The sequence below is a fragment of the Oreochromis aureus genome, linkage group 9 (genome assembly GCF_013358895.1).
Source record: "Oreochromis aureus strain Israel breed Guangdong linkage group 9, ZZ_aureus, whole genome shotgun sequence".
NCBI classification, from domain to species: domain Eukaryota; kingdom Metazoa; phylum Chordata; class Actinopteri; order Cichliformes; family Cichlidae; genus Oreochromis; species Oreochromis aureus.
The window spans coordinates 32,227,248-32,248,836 of record NC_052950.1 but is presented as its reverse complement, the minus strand read 5'-3'; the positions used below and the strand labels follow the sequence as shown (position 1 = coordinate 32,248,836).

The window sequence follows — 21,589 nt, the reverse complement described above, 5'->3', positions numbered from 1 at the left end:
GTTTTCTTTGAGGATAGTTTTGTACTTAAGTTACCAAGTAATTCATGTTTGGATTTATTGCTGCTTGTCTGTTTTGTTTGTGCGGTTTGTCCAATTTAAGAAGAAAGTGACATCATCGCCTAAATCACTCATCTAAACTCCCAACTTGGCATGACTTTAAGCTGCTGGACTCAACTAATTCTCAGTGGTACTACTTTTAGTATCACTTAATTTGCCCAAGAGTTTTTTTTATTTAGTCTGGAGAGTCAGAGCATAGTGAAGACTGTGAAGTCCATGGCTGGATTTTAATACTTTAAAATTACATCCAGACCCAGTACTGGATTTTAAATGTGAATAATGGTTCATGGTATCACTGATTGTGAGTTCAGCCTTCCCTGCACTGTCTACTGGACAAACTACTGTGTGTGAATGCACTGAGTGATATTCCACTATTATCCCCAACTTTGAAAAGACTAGAAACAGAAGATTTTATTGAGTTGTATTAAAAACTTGCTGTGCAACGATCATGATTTGGCATTTATGCCCACAGAAGATGCAAGCTCTTACATTTAGGAGGTTCAAATAAAAAGCTAAATAATTAGTTAATCAGGGTTTAATTTGTCCAATCATTTCCAGCCCTCTTCAATCAGTATATTAAAAAGTATTATTTATTTTATTTCATATATACGGTTATCTGTATGATGTCTTAAAGCAGGGGTGTCGAACTCCAGGCCTGGAGGGCCGGTGTCCTGCAGGTTTTAGATCTCACCCTGGGTCAGCACACCTGAATCGAATGATTAGTTCATTACCAGGCCTCTGGAGAACTTCAAGACATGTTGAGGAGGTAATTTAGCCATTTAAATCAGCTGTGTTGGATCAAGGACACATCTGAAACCTGCAGGACACCGGCCCTCGAGGCCTGGGGTTCGACACCTGTGTCTTAAAGGGAGGATGTCTCTAAAATGGTCATCTCAGGCACAGAAGCCCCACTCAACTGTTGTTTTTTTTTTTTTTTTTTTTTTTTTTTTTTTTTTTTATTAAACCTGTCCCGTTTGGTTCTTTTGCCATCAGAATTATTGTCTAAAGGCGAAGAAAGATGCCCAACGTTTACTTTACCAAATGGACCATCCCAGCCTTGCCGTAATGGTCCATTTGATTCACCTTTATTGTTTATTTTATTTTGACTTGCTGAATACGGGACAGACTTGACTGGTGGAAAGAAAGGGAGAAAGAAAGAGGAAAGAAAAACAGCTGAGAAGAGGGACGGGGAGAAGGGCAAAAACCAAAACCAACAGAATAAGCAGACAAAAAATACATATATCGATCACCTGGATCACCTGTTGAGAAAGAAAAAAGAAAGCAAGCAGAAGAAAACGAGAGTAATAAACAAGATCACAATGATATATGGGAATATGACAGTAAATACTAAATATTAAACATTATTGTGCAGCACGTAGGATCGACAGCGCACAGTGTGCTTTGAGGTAGGAGCCAAAAAGGGTGTAGTTTGTGTGTGTGATCACCCGTGTGTGCACCTGTGAGCATGAACGCTTGTTTTTAAAAGGTTCCTTCATGTAATGATCTGCTAGAGGGTGTGGGGGCCACTGCCCCGTCCTCCAGGGCATGAAGCAGGTATGGAGGAGATCAAAACTCCAGACATCCAGAGGCCCCCAGAACACAAGAGACCAAGGAAGACCAACAGAGGGCAGCCGCGCCACTATCCCAGAAAGAGCTGAGGAGAGTCCCAGATGAGGGGTCACTCAGCAGCCGCGAGCAGAAGCCGGGGGTTGCAGTGACGTGCCCGTGAGCTCCGCCGGCAGCCAGCTGTGCCTGAGTGACCGAGCCCGGGCTGAGAGGCCGAGGCACCCCATCCCGGTGGCCCGAGCGAGCCCCAGGCTCCAGGCCCCGATAAGCAGCCGCCAAGGAGTGAGCCGGTGGGTACCTGGGCGCCCACCCCCGGACACAAAGAACCACCAACGCACCGATGTCTGAGGGCGTCTGCCACCGGCAGGGGAAGTGGTGGGGGGAGATGGGCCTCCAAACCTTGGAGGGCCTGAGATGTCCCCAGAGAGGTGGCGTCTGATACCCAACCTGACATAAAGACACAGACAAACAGGCACACACAGATACAAACATCTATTCCCACCCTCATGCTCTCATATACAATTACTCAACACTCACCCAACGTGGAGACGGACATAAAGAGACGCTGTACACACAATCACACTCCCCAAGCGTACTCTAAGCCCCGGGTCTAGGTACCCTTGCCCCTGGAGGGGGAAACTGCGCCCAGACCCAGGTGATGTTACCCTTTTCCCTGCGGTGGGGAGAAGCAGACTGCCCCGACTCCGCAGCAGCAGGGAGGCCCCACATTCCAGACCCCAGTCGGACGGCCAACTCCTCCTCCTAGCCCCCCCCGCTCAACTGTTGTTCATACCCATAGTCTTTGCAAGGCACCAAGGTCCAGTATAACATACATAAGGATTATTTTAAACTGTGAGTCATGCAAAGCTACTGTACTCGAGTTTAAAATGGTAACGGAGAAGGATGCTTATCATTATTTACGCAAACCACAGTGACGTCTTCACATTGCTTGTTTATTATACTCCATTGATACTAATCATAAAAACCAGTCAAATCCCAATTCTGGAAAAGTGGAAACAAGCATTGGTTAAACATTTGTGACCAACGAATGCGCAGAGCTGTCGCGCTATAGGAACATGTACTTACATGCACTGATGATGTCAGTGTGAGAATCCAGAATTTCTCTCTGCAGGTTTTTTGTCCTACATGGATGATTTTTTTCGCGTTTTACCCAAAGAGGTTTTTATTTTTCTCAAACAGATTTATTAACTCCTCCTATTGCATATTTTGGTTCCTCCAAGACTCATCGGCTTTTACATGGACTGATCCCGTTAAATGTCGTCTCACCCCCAGAGGTCCCTTCATAGGCAGGAAAAACGTTGGTTTGCGTGTCTGTTTCTGCCTTAATTTGACAGTTTAACCTTTTAATTAGGTCAGAGTGAGGAGCAGCAGAAACAGAGAGAGAGGTGCCACTACAGCTCAAACGCTGAATGGAGTCAGTGTTGAACTGCAAATTGAGTCTAATTTTGAACAGTTAGTGTCATTTATTGAGTGAAGAGACCGAACATTTACTCGATTAAGCCTCTTGATACGAAGAGGAGCTGGTAGAGTTTTTTTCAGTGTGACTGCTTGTTTACAAGGTGCCAAGTATAATGAAAAGTTTGCAGAGCACAGTAATGCCATCAAACTGTTTATTATCCAGACTGTAGATACACTGATTGTGAAGTCGCAGACCGATTCAGTGTTTTCTTGTTCTTTTTAATTTTTTTAATATAATTTATTCCTAGAAATAAATATTATTTGGATCAATAACACCAGACACTCAAAAATGTAATTACAAGTCAGTTTTCCTTGTCATTTTGTTACATAAGTACAATGTGGAAATGAATTACAGTAAATCAATCATTTGTGATGTGCTTTAAATTGACGTCTTTTTAAAAATAAAATAGGCACAGGTGGAGTCATACACAAAGGCTGTTTTCACCCTTTAGAAGTGGAAAATATTCATTTCTTCTACATGGACACAAATAAGTACAAATGGGACCAGACAGATCTGAGCTCAGGCACAAAAATAAGGTTGGAAGATTCATGTCCAGGAAGTGCAAATCAATACATGAGTGACTGTTTCATGAACTGTCTTTGAGCGAGCGAACGGTCAGTCCTGCAAAATTCAGTCAGACAACTCTGGTTTGAAGTAACTGACTTATTGCAGCAGCAGAACACCGTCTGGCTGATGAGGCTGTGAGCTCATTACCCCTCAGATATGTTACTGACAGAAATTAGGGAGTGACAAGTAAATGCATCTCTTAATAGAAGTAATGCATTATTAATAGACGCATCTCCTCTGATAATAGATTAGCCTTTTGTCTGAAAATCTATCTTATGATATATATTTGTAGTTCTCTGCCTCCTGTTTGTAACCATTCGTAGGCTTTGTCTGTGTTTCATATCCCGAGCTGAGTTTCTTTGGACTCTGGGAAACTGCGATGGACGCGTATCACTGTTTCCCCCCGGACATGATACTGTATTTCCACTGGTGGCATCTTAACCCACTGCGCCGACAGGGCGCCCTGGTTTTCTGCTTTTCTGCCGTTGTGGACGTGACACTTGGCTGCTGCTACAGCTGTGTGTATATTTAGACATATACTGTATAAATGTGTGTGTTTCTGTGTGTACCCGTGTTGCCCCTGGCTTTGCTGTGGACACACAATTTGTAAAGCCAGAGGACGCCCCGCCATCCACACGGGTCCCTGCATGTGAGTGTGACAGCCCAAGGTCCCCAAAGCATGACGCATGCTTTAGTCCTCCTTTATGTGTGTGCATTTGTGTGTATATGTGTGTGTGTGTGTTTGAGTGTGCCTGCTGGAGGTAGATTTGGTTACCATGGTGGCTTTGTGGGTGGACTGGCTGTTTATGATTATGTGATAAGAAAGAGAGAGATCAAGTGAAGCTGGATGTTAAGAAAAAGGACGGCAGAGTCCAGCAAATAGAAAGATTCTGTGTTATGCAGAGCCAACGGTCTCTGCTCTGCTTTGCATCTAGATTTTGCAGCAGCCAGTACACAGGAGAAAAGGTTCTACATCCCCTTAATTATTTTTTAAGATTTTTTCTTAATTTAAGAGATGTGATTATGATTTTCCATCCAGGCACCCCTTTTCCATCAGCTCATAGTTCCTGATATATTGTTAAAGGTGCAGATCATCGAGCTGAATGACCTAAAAGGAACCGCCTGAGTCACTCATTTCTGGTCATACTGAATAAAATACTAAGGTCATCTTGTAAAATGTGGTTATTTCAAGGGAGGGTTACCCAAAGGAGGATTATCCAGGATAGCCTGACTGGCTAATCATTTCACAATCACAAGTATTCAACACCGAAATTGGGATGACAAAAAAATTTGGCTTGAGGCTTTCATGATGTTACCTGTCTAATAGGTGACAGCTAGGTCGCCACATCCACTCTTTTTACTGCTTATGCGTAACCACAGCATACGATTAGTGTTCAACTCAGGTTTAGCTTTTTGGCCATCGCTATGTTTTTTCGTTTTGGTTTATTTGACCATATTTAGACCACAGAATGATCAGAATCAGCTTTATTGACTTTATTGAATGATAAGTTGTCAGATAACACAAACTAATGCAGTCAGAAAACTGCACCGATTGGGTGCATGGTCTGCTAATCAGTGCTAGCCCTGACAGCACCCTCACCGCCATTGCTGTGACATTAGTGTGACAGAGGAGCGTAGTCAGTAAATCACTCTCCATCCAGCACAGTGCCACAAGGCATTACCGATGTAGCTTATGTGCTGTGTGGGTGGTGTTAGTGCGTAGCAGACACATGTGTTTGTTTGCTCATTTCTAAACCGGTTAGTGTTGCTTCGTCCTTGCGATCCACTAGGACCACTTTAGGACGATATTGCTTACCTCTGCTTCCCCAACTTCCTTTCTTTCTCTGACCCCGCCCAGGATTTACTCGATAGCTTGGAGATCATTTGGGGCATGTGAGTTGTGTAGCTGGTTAGTGTAGTGGCAACACTTCCATGTTTGGAAGGATAGATCGGGGTTTGAATCCTAACCAGCCCCTGCGTCTGGTAGGGGTCCCCACGCTAGCATTAAATGTGTATTTTAGGGTTTTATTTACTCCTATGACGAGTCATTTTGGATTTTGGACTGTAAACTTCTGGTTTTCTTCTGTGATTAAAAAAACAAAAGATAATTCTTGGTTTTGGAGAACTGATCAAGCTAAACAAGCAACACAAACACACAAGATATTCTTTAGGAAATTGTAACTACTACTCGTTGTTTTATGATTTTATTAAATCAAGTGATTAATTGAGACTGCTGGGAGTTCTTTTGTTTTTTGTGACTGACATGATTATATTGTTGCAGCAAAAATTGGTGCTAAAACATCCAAGGATGGAAACCGTCCTTCAAGATACATCTGGGCAGAAACCAGGAGTGATGTGTTCTCTGCAGACAACATCACAGGTTTATGGTGAACTTGGTAAAATAAGTTTCATGGTGTCTCTCTCACTTGCTCTCTGGCAGTGTTTTTTTGTTTCTTTTTTTTGCCAAACCTTTCAACTGCGCGTTCGCAGCGGGCGTAAAAACTCCAATCTGCAGTCAGCCGCGATCGATCCTCTCTCAGCTGTGTGCCATTAAAACAGGCGAGCGTCGAGGAGCGGGGAAGAGAGGGAGCGGCGAGACGGAGGAAAGTAATTAGGTTGCCAATACAGACTGCTGCGACTCACACACACACCTCACACAAACACACACCTCACAGACTCAAACATATGCACTCACCCTGGCAGGTATCATTAGCCCACTTCTCACATCTGATGCTCCAAATCCAAGATGGCCGTTTCAGGCCTTCTCCAGGAGAACCGTTGCTAGGCAACTCCCTCCCTGCTCTGCTGCGCTGCAAGTGGAAGATGGCGTCTCCCTATGGACCGCTCGTGTGTGTGAATTAGAGAGAGAAGAAACCAGGAATAAACAGAGAAAACACCTCAGATGTAACACACACACACACACACACACACCTATCTATCTATCTATCTATCTATCTATCTATCTATCTATCTATCTATCTATCTATCTATCTATCTATCTATCTATCTATCTATCTATCTATCTATCTATCTATCTATCTTCCCTCAAACACCTCCACCTCACAGTGCCACAGCTCTACAATAGTTCTCTGGTTTTTTCATGATTTTTTAAAATTAGTTTTTGTGTTTATTAGAGAGTTAATTGGGTTTAATTTCAATTATGATTTCTTGCAGTGCACAGGAGAGGTGAAGAAAAGAGTGTAGGCAGGGTGGAGATGAGCGCCAGTGGTGATTTGATTCAACAAGAGTAAAAGGAAAGGTTTGCAAAATGGTAATGAGACGTGCAATGAACTAATGCCATTAGAACAGGCGAGTACCAATAAAAAGACAGGAGGCTGAGCTGGAAGTGACAGAGTTGGCGATGCTGAGATTTTTGTTGGGAGTGAGCAGAATGGACAGGGTTAGAAATGAGAACGTCAGAGGAAGAGTGCAGGTTTAGCGGTTTGGACACAAAGTTAGAGAGGCTGGACTGAGCTGGCATGGACATGTGCAGAGGAGGTTCATGGATGCAGTGAAGGAGGATATACGGAGGGTCGGTGTGACAGAGGAGCAATGAAAAAGAATTTAATTTATGGCTTTCATTGAAAATCCATTGGAAAAACAGGATAACAAACAATGGCTTTTTCCACTGATGATTTTTGCACTTCTCATAAAAGCCCAAATTCAAGCCAAGCTAGTGGAAAGAGAGCCTTCAGATATGTCCTAGATGAAGGTGATTGCCATGCTATGGAAGGATGGTAATCACCTACACAGCATTCTTTCAGTCAGTTTTATGGGTCTCAGTAGCTTCCAGTGTCCAGTTTTAATTCCGTTTCGATTAACTGCAATGTTTTAGTTAGCTGTAATAACCCTAGCTCATTGTCATTCAAGCCATATGTGATGTAGCTCATTTTGGAAGCATCGATGGACGGTATAAAATGCAGAATAGGCAACTCATTGGGTTTTTAAAGCCTCAACGTTTTCAGCCTGGTTGTCTCATTTGATTCTTTTTAGAGCCAGATTTGACCATATTTGCGTTAGAGGTCTCCTTGTCAGCTAATTTACTGTTTTGTTTAAACGACTGAAAAAATGAGACTAGTTGAATATTCTAAAAGTTAGAAAACATTTTGAAAATATTGAATAGAATTAATGTAGCTAAACACTGACCATACAAATATTGTGTGTGTATTTAAGAGCTATATTAAACTGTTAGTCACGTTGATTTATAATGTTACAGAAATATAACATACAATTGAATATATACAGTTGCTGGACAAAAAAGCTTTATTCTCCATCTGGTTGGTCAGTAGTTGCTAGTGGTTACAGCTTTTTGGCATATGGTACTCGAGAGAAAAACTCCTTCCAGTTGTTTTGTTTGCAAACATGTTGCTGCAGTCACCCATAGTTTGAATGGAAGACACAGACTTCTCTTCAAAGGTGTAGCACCCTCTCTGTGACCAAATTCACCTAGCAACAGCCTGCAACCTCTGGCAACCATTTGGGGAGTAAAGCTTTTTTTCATATTAAGTATACATTACCAACCAACCGGTCTCTAGACCCATATTCCTGAGGCCTTATATTGAAGAGTATAGCTAGTGTTAGCAGAGCTAGCACCAGCAGCAGAAACGAATGGTCTTGCAGGCTAGAAACTTCTTGGATTATCTGTATGTTACTGCAATCCGTATTATCTATTTTAAATTAAAAATAGCACCATAAAGCCTTTTGTAGACTAAATGCTCTGTTTCTGAAAATCTCCTGGTGCGATTTGAAGCTACAGGGTGATAGAAAAATGCACGTGTTGGAGATCCGGTATATTTGCATGGTCACTCTTAACATCCTCACTGACCCTTTATAGGGGAGAATGTTGACCATTGTGAGCCACTTACTTACACTCACACATTTCACTGCAGTTAACACTATTTTCTGGCTTGTATGAGAGGGTCTGACTGCACCAATACTGGACATGGAAACAGCGTCCCGTTTGGCAGCCTGCCTTAAAACCATCTTGGCTGCTGTCATGATGTTTGCAGGGTTGTTTTTTTAAGAAATGGATAAAGCTGTTGGAAATGGATTAGCAGCCAGAGTGACCTCACTGGACCTGATTTGTGGTCCTCCAGAGACTTTCTTGGAAGTATATTGTTTAGGCAGCACACCATAATAAGTTTCTCTCTCTAGGAAGTGATTTTTATGGAAACTGGATTCACTACACTTCCACTGTTTGTTTGAAGCCATAAGTTGTTTGTATTCATAGACGCACAATCACATCTGTGCCCTGAAGTCACGCACTCCAGCAAAAAAAAAAAAATCTGTGTGCAAACAGCTGAGCTCATCTTTTGGTAAATTGAGTAGCAGAGTCTCCACTCAGGTGTGATGATTTCACTTTTTACAGAAACAGCTCGAAATAAAGCAGAAGACTGCAGATAAAACTAGTGAAGCAAGATTTCTGAAAACCGGAGCGTCTTCTCTCCTGGCAGGTCTACGAGTTTCACTTTTTACAACAGAAATATGTTGGACTCTTTGGTATCACGTAGATCTGACAGTGTAGATGTGTTTGTGCTCAGATAAACAGGAAGCCTGGTGATATACTACATTTTTCTAGCTGTCAGGAAGCCCAAGAAAAAGACCAAAAATCAGCAGTGATTTATCGTCTGTGTATCCAAAACTCGAGCGCTCCATTGTTGGTCTGAAAACACATCAGCGAGCCACAGCAGTGCGCAGGGGGACATTTCCTTTCACTCCCATAAACACAGTGTAGTTCACTTTCACTGTTTGGACCATCCTGGTGCTCCACATGCACTCTGTCCTCTAAATGTTTATGAAAGCTTTGCTTAAAAAACAAAGCCAGGATGTTTTATGGATGTCTTGGTGTGTTTGAGCTATAAATGTTGTTGTATTATTGTATTTCTGGTTCTTTTATTAATTGCTTTATTCTTCTGGTGTTGCTGTGTTTACTGGCTTTCGGTAGTTTTGTATTTGTCAGGGTGGTTTTATTTCCCCAAGTATTTTCCTTTCGGTTCCTCCCTCTGTCCTCTCTCTCTGGTGGTGCGTCTGCTTGTTCCCTTCATGTTATTATGAAGTCTTCTTGTTTCATTGTCTTCGAGTTATTGTGTCCCCTTTTGTCCATGCTGACTGGTGTTTTGTGCTTCCTCTGGTTCTCTTTGTTCTCCATGCACTTCAAGCTCTGGAGTCTTTTTCATTTGGATATTTTCATTCCCAGTTTGGACTTGCTGCTGTCCTGCTTCCACTGAGGGAAGTCTGAGAGTACAGCCACTGGACTGCTTACAAAGTGTGAACATTTCAGAGAAGGATGACACTTTACTGCTGTTAATACTGCTTCTCTATATTTCTGCTAAGAAGAAATCAAGACATTTAAGATAAGGAGCCAAACATGTTTTTGAGCATTTCCTTGGTTAATGACAGTCGTTTGATAGAAAGTGGAATAACATGAGACACATTGTTGGAATGTTTTTACATATGCATGTTTTCACAAATAGCTTTTACTTCTATAAACTTAAAGAAGGGAGTTTTTGATTGATTTTCCTGCCCCGGCCTGCTGCAGATCAGATGGGACTAAAAGTTGCCCGTGGACTAAAAAGTGGTTGAAATGTTGAATTTAGGCTCTTGCTGAGTCATCTTCTCTTGAGTTAAACGTAAGTTTAAGTGAGTCTGAACTTCTAGGGAAAGCTAAAAGCCATGGCTCTAAAGACGAGTATGTTTGATGTGAACTTGATAGCGAAATAAATAAATCATTATTTGCCAATCTTTTGTTTAAGCCAAAACTGTAACTGAAATTACAATTTGATTTAACTGTAGTCCTAGCTGAGTTCATCTCTTTACGGTTCTCAGTCACTCATTTTTTTTCTTCTCTTGGCTCTCTTGATGTCATAGAGAGGGGAATATCCTTATATGGTCATCTCAGGCAAACAGTTTTAACTGTGAGCACCGAAGCCTCGCCTACCTGCTGTTTAAACCGTCTGTTTGACAGGAGAAGCCAATCAGAAGAACAGTGGAGGAACTAAAATCACGTGTTTCAGCGAAAGGATGAACTCAGAGGCTGCACTAAGCTCCACTACAGGATAAAGACTATTTTGAAATATGACTCATGCAAAGCTAAGAATAATATATGAAGCTGGAGATGAGCAGAATCGATGCTTAAAAAAAAAACCTAAACAAAAAATAACGTCAATGTTGAATAAAAATCTGTTATATAGAGACAGAAATGCTATAGCATTGGTTGATTTTAATGTTTTTCATGACATTTGATGACTTTAGGCATCTGCTCCGGTGTAATACTTTCACTTGTTTCAGAGCGACTGATATTGTAGCCTCCCGGCGTCCTTTTGTCTTTGGATTTGATTTGTCTCCCGTCTCCGTGGCAATCAAACAACAATCAATAATTAGCGAACTGGTGTGAGCCAGTTTAACAGCATTTAATTGGGACAAACCAGGAAGTATTAGCGCATATTAGCCCTGCAGCGAGGACCGTGGGGTGCTGTGATTGATCAGCAGCCATGTTGGTTTTGCTGGGGGCGGGGGGTCGCCTAGGCAGCAACGACCTCCCTTAGGGACTGTAATGAGTTTCTCCATCGCTGCCTCTCCACGCTGACCTCTGCCTGTACGTCCATTAGTCTCTGCTGCTGTCACTAATCCACACTAATACTCATACTCGGTCTTAAAATCATCATGTAGTCACATAACAGTACTAATGGTGTCATTTCACTTGTCATGTAGTTTATATGAAGTGATATGTTACCTACAGCTATACTATATGTTTTTCCTCTGGTGGTCTGCTATTCATGTATGCGTGATTGATCTGTGTACAGTTGATCGTGCTCACTTCTTGACAGAAATCAGGTGAGGTGATTTTCTACTATTTCTGAGTCTTTTATAAAGAAAAAGCTACATTTATTCTAACTGAATTACTAATGCCTCAGATAACTCTCATGGTGGGAATGCAGCGTTAGCTGATGGGTTCTTCTTGTTGCTGCGGGATTCTTCAGAGGTGACTGTGATATAAAAGGAGCTTGAAGGAAAAGATCAAACCCTGCCTGTTGACGGTCACTGTGTATACACAGACTGTTGGGTGAGGTGCTTCCTGAGTCAGATGTGATTCAATGAGCAGCTTCTGCTAGCTGCTTTCTGTGGCCTTGGGTGATGTTTTGGACATGTAGTGTACAAATGATAGCACTAAGTGTATTTACTCGTGTTCCCCGCTGGACAGGAGTCCAAAAGCGAAGATGAAATTTCCTTCCCCAGTCATCCATCACGGGTCTCTCCAGCTTTGTTTCTGGTCTTTCAGGTTTTCATTTGGGACCCTTTATCTCCAGAAATTTAAAAGTGACACCCAAGACAGAGGCTCCTCGTGCTGTGGTGCTTAAACCCGACATGAATGTCAAGCATTGATGTCCTGATGTCAGAAAGCGAACAAGACCTTGGTGTGCTGTAGAACAAAACAAAGAAATGTGCCACGTAACATTATAATAATGATCAGATTATCATACGACCTTGAAAGCTTCTGTATGCATTGGGGAAAAAACATCATGTAGCATTTGACTGTTGAACTCCACAGTCTGTGCAGTGCATAGTATTATTCCCGTTCTCATATTCATCATTTCCATTATTCATTATTCATTTCATGTTGTTTTATTTATGTTTATGTTCTTAATTAACAGTCGGACACAAGCATTAAAAGACTGGGAGAGACAGAGGAGGCTGGGTGACATGAGACCAATAAGGCTGCACCATCTTATTTAAAGTGGACCTTACTTTCTGTGCTGTAGGTATGCTGTCACAGTGGTAGAGGTTTTAAACACGGCTGAATGGATTTAAATACTGAGGTCAGTGCATGTACAGGCAATCCCAATAAAGCAGCATCTCAGGAGTTTTGGTAACACTTTATCATAACTGTCATTAATAAACAGTACATTGTTAAATTGCTATTTGAAGTTTAGTATATAGCTATTGCAGATTTAACAAAAATTAGAAAATCCTGTAATTACATTTATTTTATTAATAACTGATGTTATTATTGCATCATAAAAAAGTTGCTGGCACCTCAGACACAAGGACAAGGTTCCATAAATGTTGGCCGCTTTGCTCATGTGGCAACAACAGTGAGCCAGATCATCCCTCACACAGCTTCAAATTCCACCCGTGTCCGACTTCCTGCCCACTCCTGTGAACAGACCTGATGCCATTTGAACAGAGAGCCATTTCTGGGATGTTTCTGGTGGAACTGCAGGCTTTGCCTTGAGAGGATGTGATCAACTCTCATGCAGCCGCGCCCAGTGTATTCTCAGGGCTGTAGCTTTGTGAAACAGACTGTAATAGGTTGTAATTGTATCTAGCATGGCCACAATGCCAATGTTTATTTATACGCTCCAAGCCCAACATGAACAGCTCAGCTCAAAGCAGACACACTGCAACGCATGTGTAACGACACACTGCAACGCATGTGTAACGACACACATATTGCTCTTTAGTGTCATAACTTCCAATCCACAGTCTTGTCTAACAGCCTGACAGCTAGCATAAATGAATATAAAACCATGATCTCCAGGTAACGGTCTTCTTATTTATCCAGCTGCTAAACTACCTACTCACTTGTTCAACTGAAAAAACAGCCATATTAATTCATTATATGTGCATTATCCAGTATGAATTATTAAAAAAGATTTATAAATATCAGATACAACTTTACAATAATAATAATGATGTCATTAATGGAAATTCAATGTGAGGATTAATAAACTATCAAATTTCTAGTTATTCACAACTGTTATAATAAAGTGTTACCAGCATTATGATGTCTGCAAAAGCAGATTTCCTTATATGGTCATGTTAGGCAGCTCGAGCACAGAAGCCCCACTCACCTGCTTTTCAAAATGTCTCTTTAGGAGGGGCAGCCAATCAGAAGAAAGGGGAACAGCTTTTTTCATACACTGGAGAGGGCTGCAATGAGGCCCACTACTGTGAATCATGCAGAGCTTCTTTAGGAGAGTCCAGGATTTAAAATAAAGAGCGGGAAATCAGTATAATAGGTCCTCTTTAAAGAAAAACAAAAACAGTATAAGCAACTAAAACGTGTTTGATGGACACAATTTCTGGGGAAAAAAAGACGAAGGGAAACACCCACGCACCCTCCGCTGGCTCTCTCATTCTTTATCTATCTCTATCTGTTCGCAGGGGACATCACTCAGAAGGGTTATGAGAAGAAGAGGTCCAAGCTGATCAGGGCATATGTTCCACATGCTGGAGGTAATTTAGCAACCTCTGACTCCCCCACACACTCCCCACGCCGCGAAAATATTCCCATACCGCTGGTAGAGAATCGATCCGGTATCATGACAAATACAGTGGCAATGATATTGTACTCGACTCTATCGATTCAGTCTTCAGCCGCCGCCATTAGTGAATGTAGGTTAGGACTCCCTAGAGCTCAGCTTGGGCCTGCTCCTCTTTATCTGAACGTGCTGTAGTCGCTGTCTTCAAACACACACACACACACACACACACACACACGCCCTACAGGCCTTCCTGCAGCTAAAACACACACACACACATATGCGTCACCCAATCTGGTTTATCCTTATCGTATATCGGATGATTTAGGAATATCTGCTCACTGGATACTGAGGGATGTTCTGTCAGAGAGCAGAGAAGCAACTGCCACAGTTTTTTATTTTTTTATTTTTTTACCTTCTTTTTCTTTATCAATTCTTTCATTTTAAGATGCCAGAAAAATCTAATTTTTCTGCTGAATCAGATCATCTCCATGTTTATTTTTCTTTGTTGGCCCTCCTATCTTTTGCTTTTGTCAAATGTATTTGTGCACATGTGTGTATGTCTGTGTCTCTCTATATATGTATGCATCTGTCGCTGCTTGTCTGCTTGCCTCTGTAGGTATGGAGGGGCCAATGTCTCACCGGGCCCCCCTCGGCCCTCCCTCTGCGGCCCGTTTCCACCGACGGAGAACCTCCGGCACCAGAGATGAGCGCTACAGATCAGGTACGGAAACTACACCTGCATAAACACCACAAGCGGATCACTGAGACTTCTTATATAGTGTCCATATTCACCTCTTCTTTATTGTCTCTCATATTTCCTCTTCCAGCAGTGGATTCTCATATTAAACATGGTGAAAGCTTCAGATATAATAAAATCAGCGTATGTACAAGCAATCCCTGTGAGCCAAGTTCAGTATTCTTAGTATAAGATGAAGAAGGATTGTGCACTATGCAAAGCTACTATAGCAGAGACCAAGAATAAAAATACAGAGCTGGTAATGAACAGAATATGTTCCACTTTAAATGCATTAAGGAAAAATGAATTCATAAGGCAGTGTAACCATGTTACTGCACATACTTGGCATTCAGTACTTATGATTAGAAAAACAGAAGTATATCAGATCACGCTGCTGGCACTACGGTAGTTAAAATGAACTTGTTGCTCTTTACTGTGAATTGAAGGATGATTGCAGTCTGGCTTTATTCATGTGTAAACTGCAATTTTCAGTTAATACATTACAGGGACTTGCAGTATAATCAAAATGGATGAGACCTCAGTGGGTTTGTTTGTTGGAAAAGACATAGATGATGGCCGATGGAGGGGACAGTGCAAGATTTCAGCAAAGTGCCATCCTTCTTTTTGTTTTCCACTTGCACTGTTTAGGAAAACTTTCTCTCTCCTCCTTTGCATGAATGAGTCTCTTTACCTGTCTCTCTCTGTCTCTCTCTCACTCAGACGTCCACACTGAGGCGGTGCAGGCTGTGTTGGCGCGACACGTTGAGAGGAAGGTGGCGGTGCCCATGCCCTCCAAGAGACGCTCGCTGGTGGTGCAGACCTCCATGGATGCATACACGCCTCCAGGTGACGACACGCAGACTGAGACACACACCTGTATTTGTCCTCCATGTATTTTCCTGATAGTGATGTGATAAAATGAGACAACATATACTTGTGTGATGGTGGATTAAAACATTAAAACTGCAAGCTATAACAAAATAAGTCAATAAAGTAGAAATTAAATATGACAAACTACAAAAAAAAACCCCAAAGTAAAATATAATAAGGGAGTAATTTAACTTATAAACAGGATGTGTGAAAGTGGCTGTGTAAAGTTACACGACTTAACAATATTGAACTAAGAATAGCTCAGTGGTTCAGTTTAACAGGTCATGTGATCTTCTCATGTGTACTTTTGAGCAGGAGATTAGAAGCAGCCAAGAGTTGGATTGTTTTCTCATGTCTTTAAAATAGTGTTTAGTTTAAAGAAAAAAGTACCCAGAAGGTGCACACAGTCATACACACACTCATACACACACATGCTGTGGTTATCTCCACTGAAATGGGTTGCACTAAGCCGAAAATTTGACCCCGGAGAGGCGGGCCCGAGCCCAGACGGGATTATGTTGTAATGCCGTGTCTCTGCTTTCTCAGACGTTTTCCATTCTGACAGAAACACACTCATCTCTCCAAAAAACTGCAAACATGCACATTTCCTGAGGCGCTGATGGTTTTACAGTGAAAACAAACCACAGACAGATGTAACGTTGCACGCAGTCAGCTACTGTAAATGCGATCTGCCATCACAAAAAGGAAAAACACAGATTAGGAGCTGACTATTCTGCGTATTTGCAACTGCAAAAAACGTGGATGAAGGGGGCAAGTCGGAGCTGACCTTTACCTCAAATATGAGCTCATTAGATTGAACATAATTGGAGTTGACGGTATAATTTTGCTGCTGATTGGATTTTAATGGAGGAAATGTAATAACTTTGTTCACTGCCAATTTGCTTTTTAACCTTTGAGAAAATTCTTAAGCGATCCCGACATCCCCCCAAAGGCTCGTCTTACTCGTGAGCCTCAGTGGTCGACATGGGACACTTACTTGCCTCCCGTTATAGGAAAGTCAGAGCGGAAACTGAATCCGCATGTTATGTTTACTGCTCCTCCGTGTTCACATGATGAACTCGTTTAAAGAAGTAAATTCAGCCTTTTTCCTAAAGTGCAGCCCAAAGCCAGTTTTACCTAAATTGGTTCTTGTGGTTGTTACTACCTTAGCTGACTAATTATTGACATTTTCAGCTCTAGAGCCTGTTGTGTCGCCCAAAGGTCATCAAACTTCAGTGGTGAACAGAATTAATCACGGTCTCCAGGCTTTTTCTGAACCATTGTATTACTGACTGGAGACAATTATCTTAAAAACACTCAATTCAGATCTGTTTCTTATCACCAGGCTCAGATGTGGATCAGTAGTCGTGGATTAAATGCCACGCTGGGTATAAATGAAGGGATGTGGGGTGGCACAGGAGTGGGACCTCAAACGAGGGAGGCGAGCAAGCCCACAGGGAATCAGAATATTTGATCAGAAATAAATCCAGCGTAGAAAATTGGTGTAAAACACGATTTTCAGGTGCATGTGCAGCCACACGGCTCAGGTGAAAAATAATATGCATCAAGAGATTTGTATGCTTCTAGTTTTTCTTTTGCATAAGTGATAGATATGATATTCAGATATGATATAATAGATATATTTTACTTATCCAAAAAGTTGGGAAATTACTATGTAAATACAGTTAAAGCATGAAAAACAACCCAGCTCAAAATGACCTTAATATGACCCAAAAAGGAGCTTGGTGAAATGGAAAAAAGTGAAGGGCTCATTGTATCACGACCTAAATATAAATACAGTAAGAAGACAAAGTGCCTGCTGGTTCAGTAAATGTTGTATGAGGTATCCATTTATTAACCATAGTCTTTCTTCACAAGCACAGTTATGTGGATTATCTCTGTGTTCACTGAATTAACTGAATTCAAACTGAATGATGGAAGAAAAATTCTCTTGGCGAGTAGTATAGACACATTCCACAGCTGCAGTTCAATAATCAGGCCAGAAAAACATTACTTTACAGGAAAACATCCAGGATTACATCACTTCCGAATAACAAAAACAGTGCAATTGCACTACTTTTTTTCTTAGCACTTAGGTTAACACCCCGCGCTCACTGTGTTCCCTCATCGTTGTCCAAACACTATACATTCCCCATGATTATCACTGGAATCTACTATTTGTATTTCCCCCCTCTTCGTTCTGAAGCCCTGTTAACTCCTCCGTAACTCTTACACATCTCGTAGTGTCATCAGCTAGTGTCAGGAAGAATATAATATCAAGAAAAACCACAAGCAGACTGCAAAACATGACTTGATAAGACTTGCAAAACTAAAAAGGTAGCAATTTCACCTTTGCATAAAACACATTGAGCAAAAACAACTTTATTACGTTATTTCTTTACATTTAGCAGCACAAAATTGATGTAACACGACAGATCCACTTTGGTCAGAGCCATTTGAAATCCCATAAACAATCGACTTAACCAGTTTCTTGCTAAGAAGAAATTTAATGCCATTCTCATTTAAGCACTTAGGGCACGGTTAGCTTAACATGAAGACTACAAGTAAAAGTAAACAATAAGAAAGTGAGCCTCTAGTTCACTAAATAAGATGTTTTGTCTGATTATTTCTGTAGAAAAACAAAGAACCAAAAGGGATTAGAGCTAGGTTATTAACACAAACTATCTTTTTCTCTTGAGCTAAATTGGATGCCGAGCTAATCTAGCAAACAAATGGCTCTGGTGTCTTAGCAGTGTAATTGGAATTGGAATAAACTAGTCTCCCAAACTGCTGAATTGTTTTTTAATGTTCAAAGGTTTTATATTGTGTTAGCATTCATTTCATTACCTGCTTATGTATTAATGTTACTTTAATGCTGTGAAAGTTCTGTTATTAACATATAATGGCTGCTACTGACCCTCACTAGGTCTGTCCCCCCTGTGCTCAGACTCCTCGTCGGGCTCAGAGGAGGAGGCGGGGCCAGGTGATGACATGTCCGGCATGGAGCACTGGATGAGCCGCCCTTCCCAGCTAGGCCCCGCCCACCTAGGCTCCACCTCCTCCTCCTCCTCGTCCACGCAGAGCGGAGGCAGCGGTAATGCCGGACGGCTAGCCGACTCGCTGGCGCACATGCACATCTCGCACCTGGCGCACACGCACCTGGCGCACCTGGGCCAGTCGCACCACCAGCAGAGCCACCTGTCACAGTCGCACCACGGTAAGACTTCAGTACTCCGGCACATTTTTCCTAATATAGCTACAGCATTTTGAATTTTCACCTGTGTCTGTTAATAAAGGTGGTTCCTAAAATGAGGAAATTCATATCATTTTGATAATCATTTAACCCAATGATTGTTACTAATAAACTATTTGGTCTATAAAGGGTGAAAACAAGGTAAGGTCACAGTACATAAGCAATGATAGACTTTGGCCTTGCAGTACCGTCATGGCCCACTAGGAGTGCAGCCCACACTTTGGGAGTCGCTGGTTTAGTTAACTACATCCAGACGCAAATCAGAACATACTAGCAATCAGAATGATGGTTGTAAAAAGCAGATGCACTGGTAGCTTTGCAGTGCTACACACAAGGAGGCGAACTTGAAGGGGTTGTGGGTCAAATATAAGTCAGGTAGACTTTTTGCTTCCTAATGGTGTCAGGAGTAGAACCTTTGGATATTCCTCCTGCTTTCACCACCAAGAGTCTGTGCAGTAATTCACAGTATTTGACTGTGATACAGCTGTTTATTGCTCCTCCAGGTATCGGCCACCTGTCTCTGAAGAGGAAGGGAGCTCTTAGTATAGCAGAGAACGGCGGCTCTCTGCGACGGTCCTGTGAGTTTGGCTCCGACATGCTGTGGCCTCCGCCGCTGGAGTCAGAGGGTAGGTCGAACCTCGGAAAAAAAAGTTTAACCTTTTTCAGAGTCTCTGAAGACTGCAGAATACCTTAGTGAGTATAAACAATCAAAATAATTCAGCCTTTAATCACCATTCTGAAGTATAAGTGATGATAGGTGGTAACTCTTAGACCTCAGCAGGTTAGGAGAAGAAATGTGAAGTATGGTATTTGAACATTAAATCGATTTCTTATCGGTTTCTCTGTTTAAAACCTTCCAAAATGAACCAAATCTCTCCACAAAATGTGGAAGAAAACTACGAGATATTGACTCAAGTCAAATTGATGCTGAGCTGCAATTTTGTGTAATGCCAGTTAATCAGCTGCACTCATCGAACTGCACACATGTGCTGGTAAAATGCTGCCCCCTGGTGGTAAAAGGTTTTGTTCAATTCTGTACAGGATAGCTACAAAGTGCACCTTTAATATGACCAAAAACATCTGTTGTTATTGATGTTTGTAGAAGTTTTCCGTTGAAAGCTTTACACTTGTGTACGCAGCAAGTGATGTTTTGAAGTGCAGCTATTCCAGACCTTGCTGACTCCTGTGTTTGTCAGGGCTGTGACCCAAATTAGCAGTGAAACAAGATGACCATCAGAACGTGTCTAATTGCCCGTGGACTCTATAACACACGGCACTTGACAAACAGAGCAGTGATAAAGGTGAACAGTGAGTCACCGCTGTCTGTTTCAGCTCTCTCTCTCTCCATCTGCCTCGCAGAGAACCACTCGGCCCCGCCGGACGTGACGGGATACTCGTCGGACTCGTCCCACTCCCACACTGAGCGTCACCACATGGCCAATATGGGAACCATTGCCAGGAACACGCAGAAATACGGCAACGCGGAGCGCATGGAGACAGGCGATGGTAGGAGTCACCGCCAACGTCACACCTTTAACCAGCTCCCAGCTGGAGCCTCTGAATAAAAATACTGGAGACCGTCTGATAAAAATAGCAACTCTTTAATCAGGAAGTGAGCTCAAATTGGACCAGTGCCTCAGAGAACTGGCCAATTACACGGTTTGTGTTGATGTCAGTCCCCTGGAAGAACAGATTGGACTTTTTTACCATTTACTTTTCTAAGCAGAGCTGACAGAGCACCTTTGTTGTTCTTTCTTCAGCATGTTTCACAATCACACAGTCACAGTTAGAGAGCTGAGAGCTCCTCAGAATAATCACAGTCTGTGGTCCACTTAGCAGAGCCCTGTGCCAAAAATACAGAGTTTCTAATTCAGTGCCTTAAAGGGAAACCAATCTGCAAATTTCCATCTTCATACATTTATTATTGGCTTGTACTTGATTAGTATTTTATTATTTACAGTCCAAATTAATCCATATTTATCATGTACCAAGCTCTTGGTGCAGAACCTAAGTTCGTCTTCTGTCAGAAACAACCTGCTTTAGCTCCTCCCTCTTTAAGCCAACTTTAAGCCAACTTCAGACCCATGTGCCCGAGATGACCATATAAGGGATGCTCTCACATGACATCATACAGAGCCAGGAGTCTAAAAAACTGTGTGAAATGCAGTGTTTAGACTGTAGATTGTATAAAACGTGGGTGTTGCAGTGCTTCAAGCCTGCATTCTGTTTAATGGACCCAGAGGGGGAACGTCTCCAGGTCCAAAAGTACCATGTTTCAATAACCTTTAACTAATGGTTTATGTTGGCTACATACATCATTTATATACAGTCTGTGGTTTAAAACATTCTGAAGCTTGAACTATTTGCTTACAAGACTAACAAATTCTTTATTTCTCTCTAATATATGAAAGAAAGTCAGAAGAAAAGCGGGGTCATTCATTCAGTATTTGTCCAGGGTTTACATCACAGACAGTATTTTAGTCTCAGCCTTTGCAACACATCGTGTAACACTGGAGGTTTATTATTGTTATCATGACCGTCTTGTAAGCTATTCAGGTCACCACTTTCGTTTATCTGTGGGGCTTTTGCAGGTGTTCCGGTCAGCAGTCGCGTGTCGGCTAAGATCCAGCAGCTGGTGAACACGCTGAAGCAGCCTCGCAGACCTCCACTACGAGAGTTCTTTGTTGATGACTTTGATGAGCTTTTAGAAGGTAAAATGGTCTTTCTATTCATTCTATAAAATTATCCCAAAGTGATGTATTTAATAAATCTCTGTGTTAAACACGTAATGAGGC

At 41.9% G+C, this 21,589-nt stretch overlaps 1 protein-coding gene across 2 annotated transcripts in view; it reads left to right on the top strand.

Moving 5' to 3' along the window:
- The window catches only part of LOC116320870 (disco-interacting protein 2 homolog C-like), a 76,297-nt gene that overhangs the window by 9,471 nt on the left and 45,237 nt on the right, over positions 1–21,589 (top strand). Inside the window, exons 2-8 of one of the 2 annotated variants that reach the window (XM_039617684.1) lie at positions 13,835–13,906; positions 14,552–14,656; positions 15,392–15,517; positions 18,468–18,758; positions 19,298–19,420; positions 20,154–20,300; positions 21,386–21,505. In XM_039617684.1, the coding sequence (XP_039473618.1) occupies positions 13,835–13,906; positions 14,552–14,656; positions 15,392–15,517; positions 18,468–18,758; positions 19,298–19,420; positions 20,154–20,300; positions 21,386–21,505 (984 nt within the window). The remainder of the gene's footprint in view (positions 1–13,834; positions 13,907–14,551; positions 14,657–15,391; positions 15,518–18,467; positions 18,759–19,297; positions 19,421–20,153; positions 20,301–21,385; positions 21,506–21,589) is intronic. The other variant, XM_039617685.1, reaches the window with a different exon arrangement.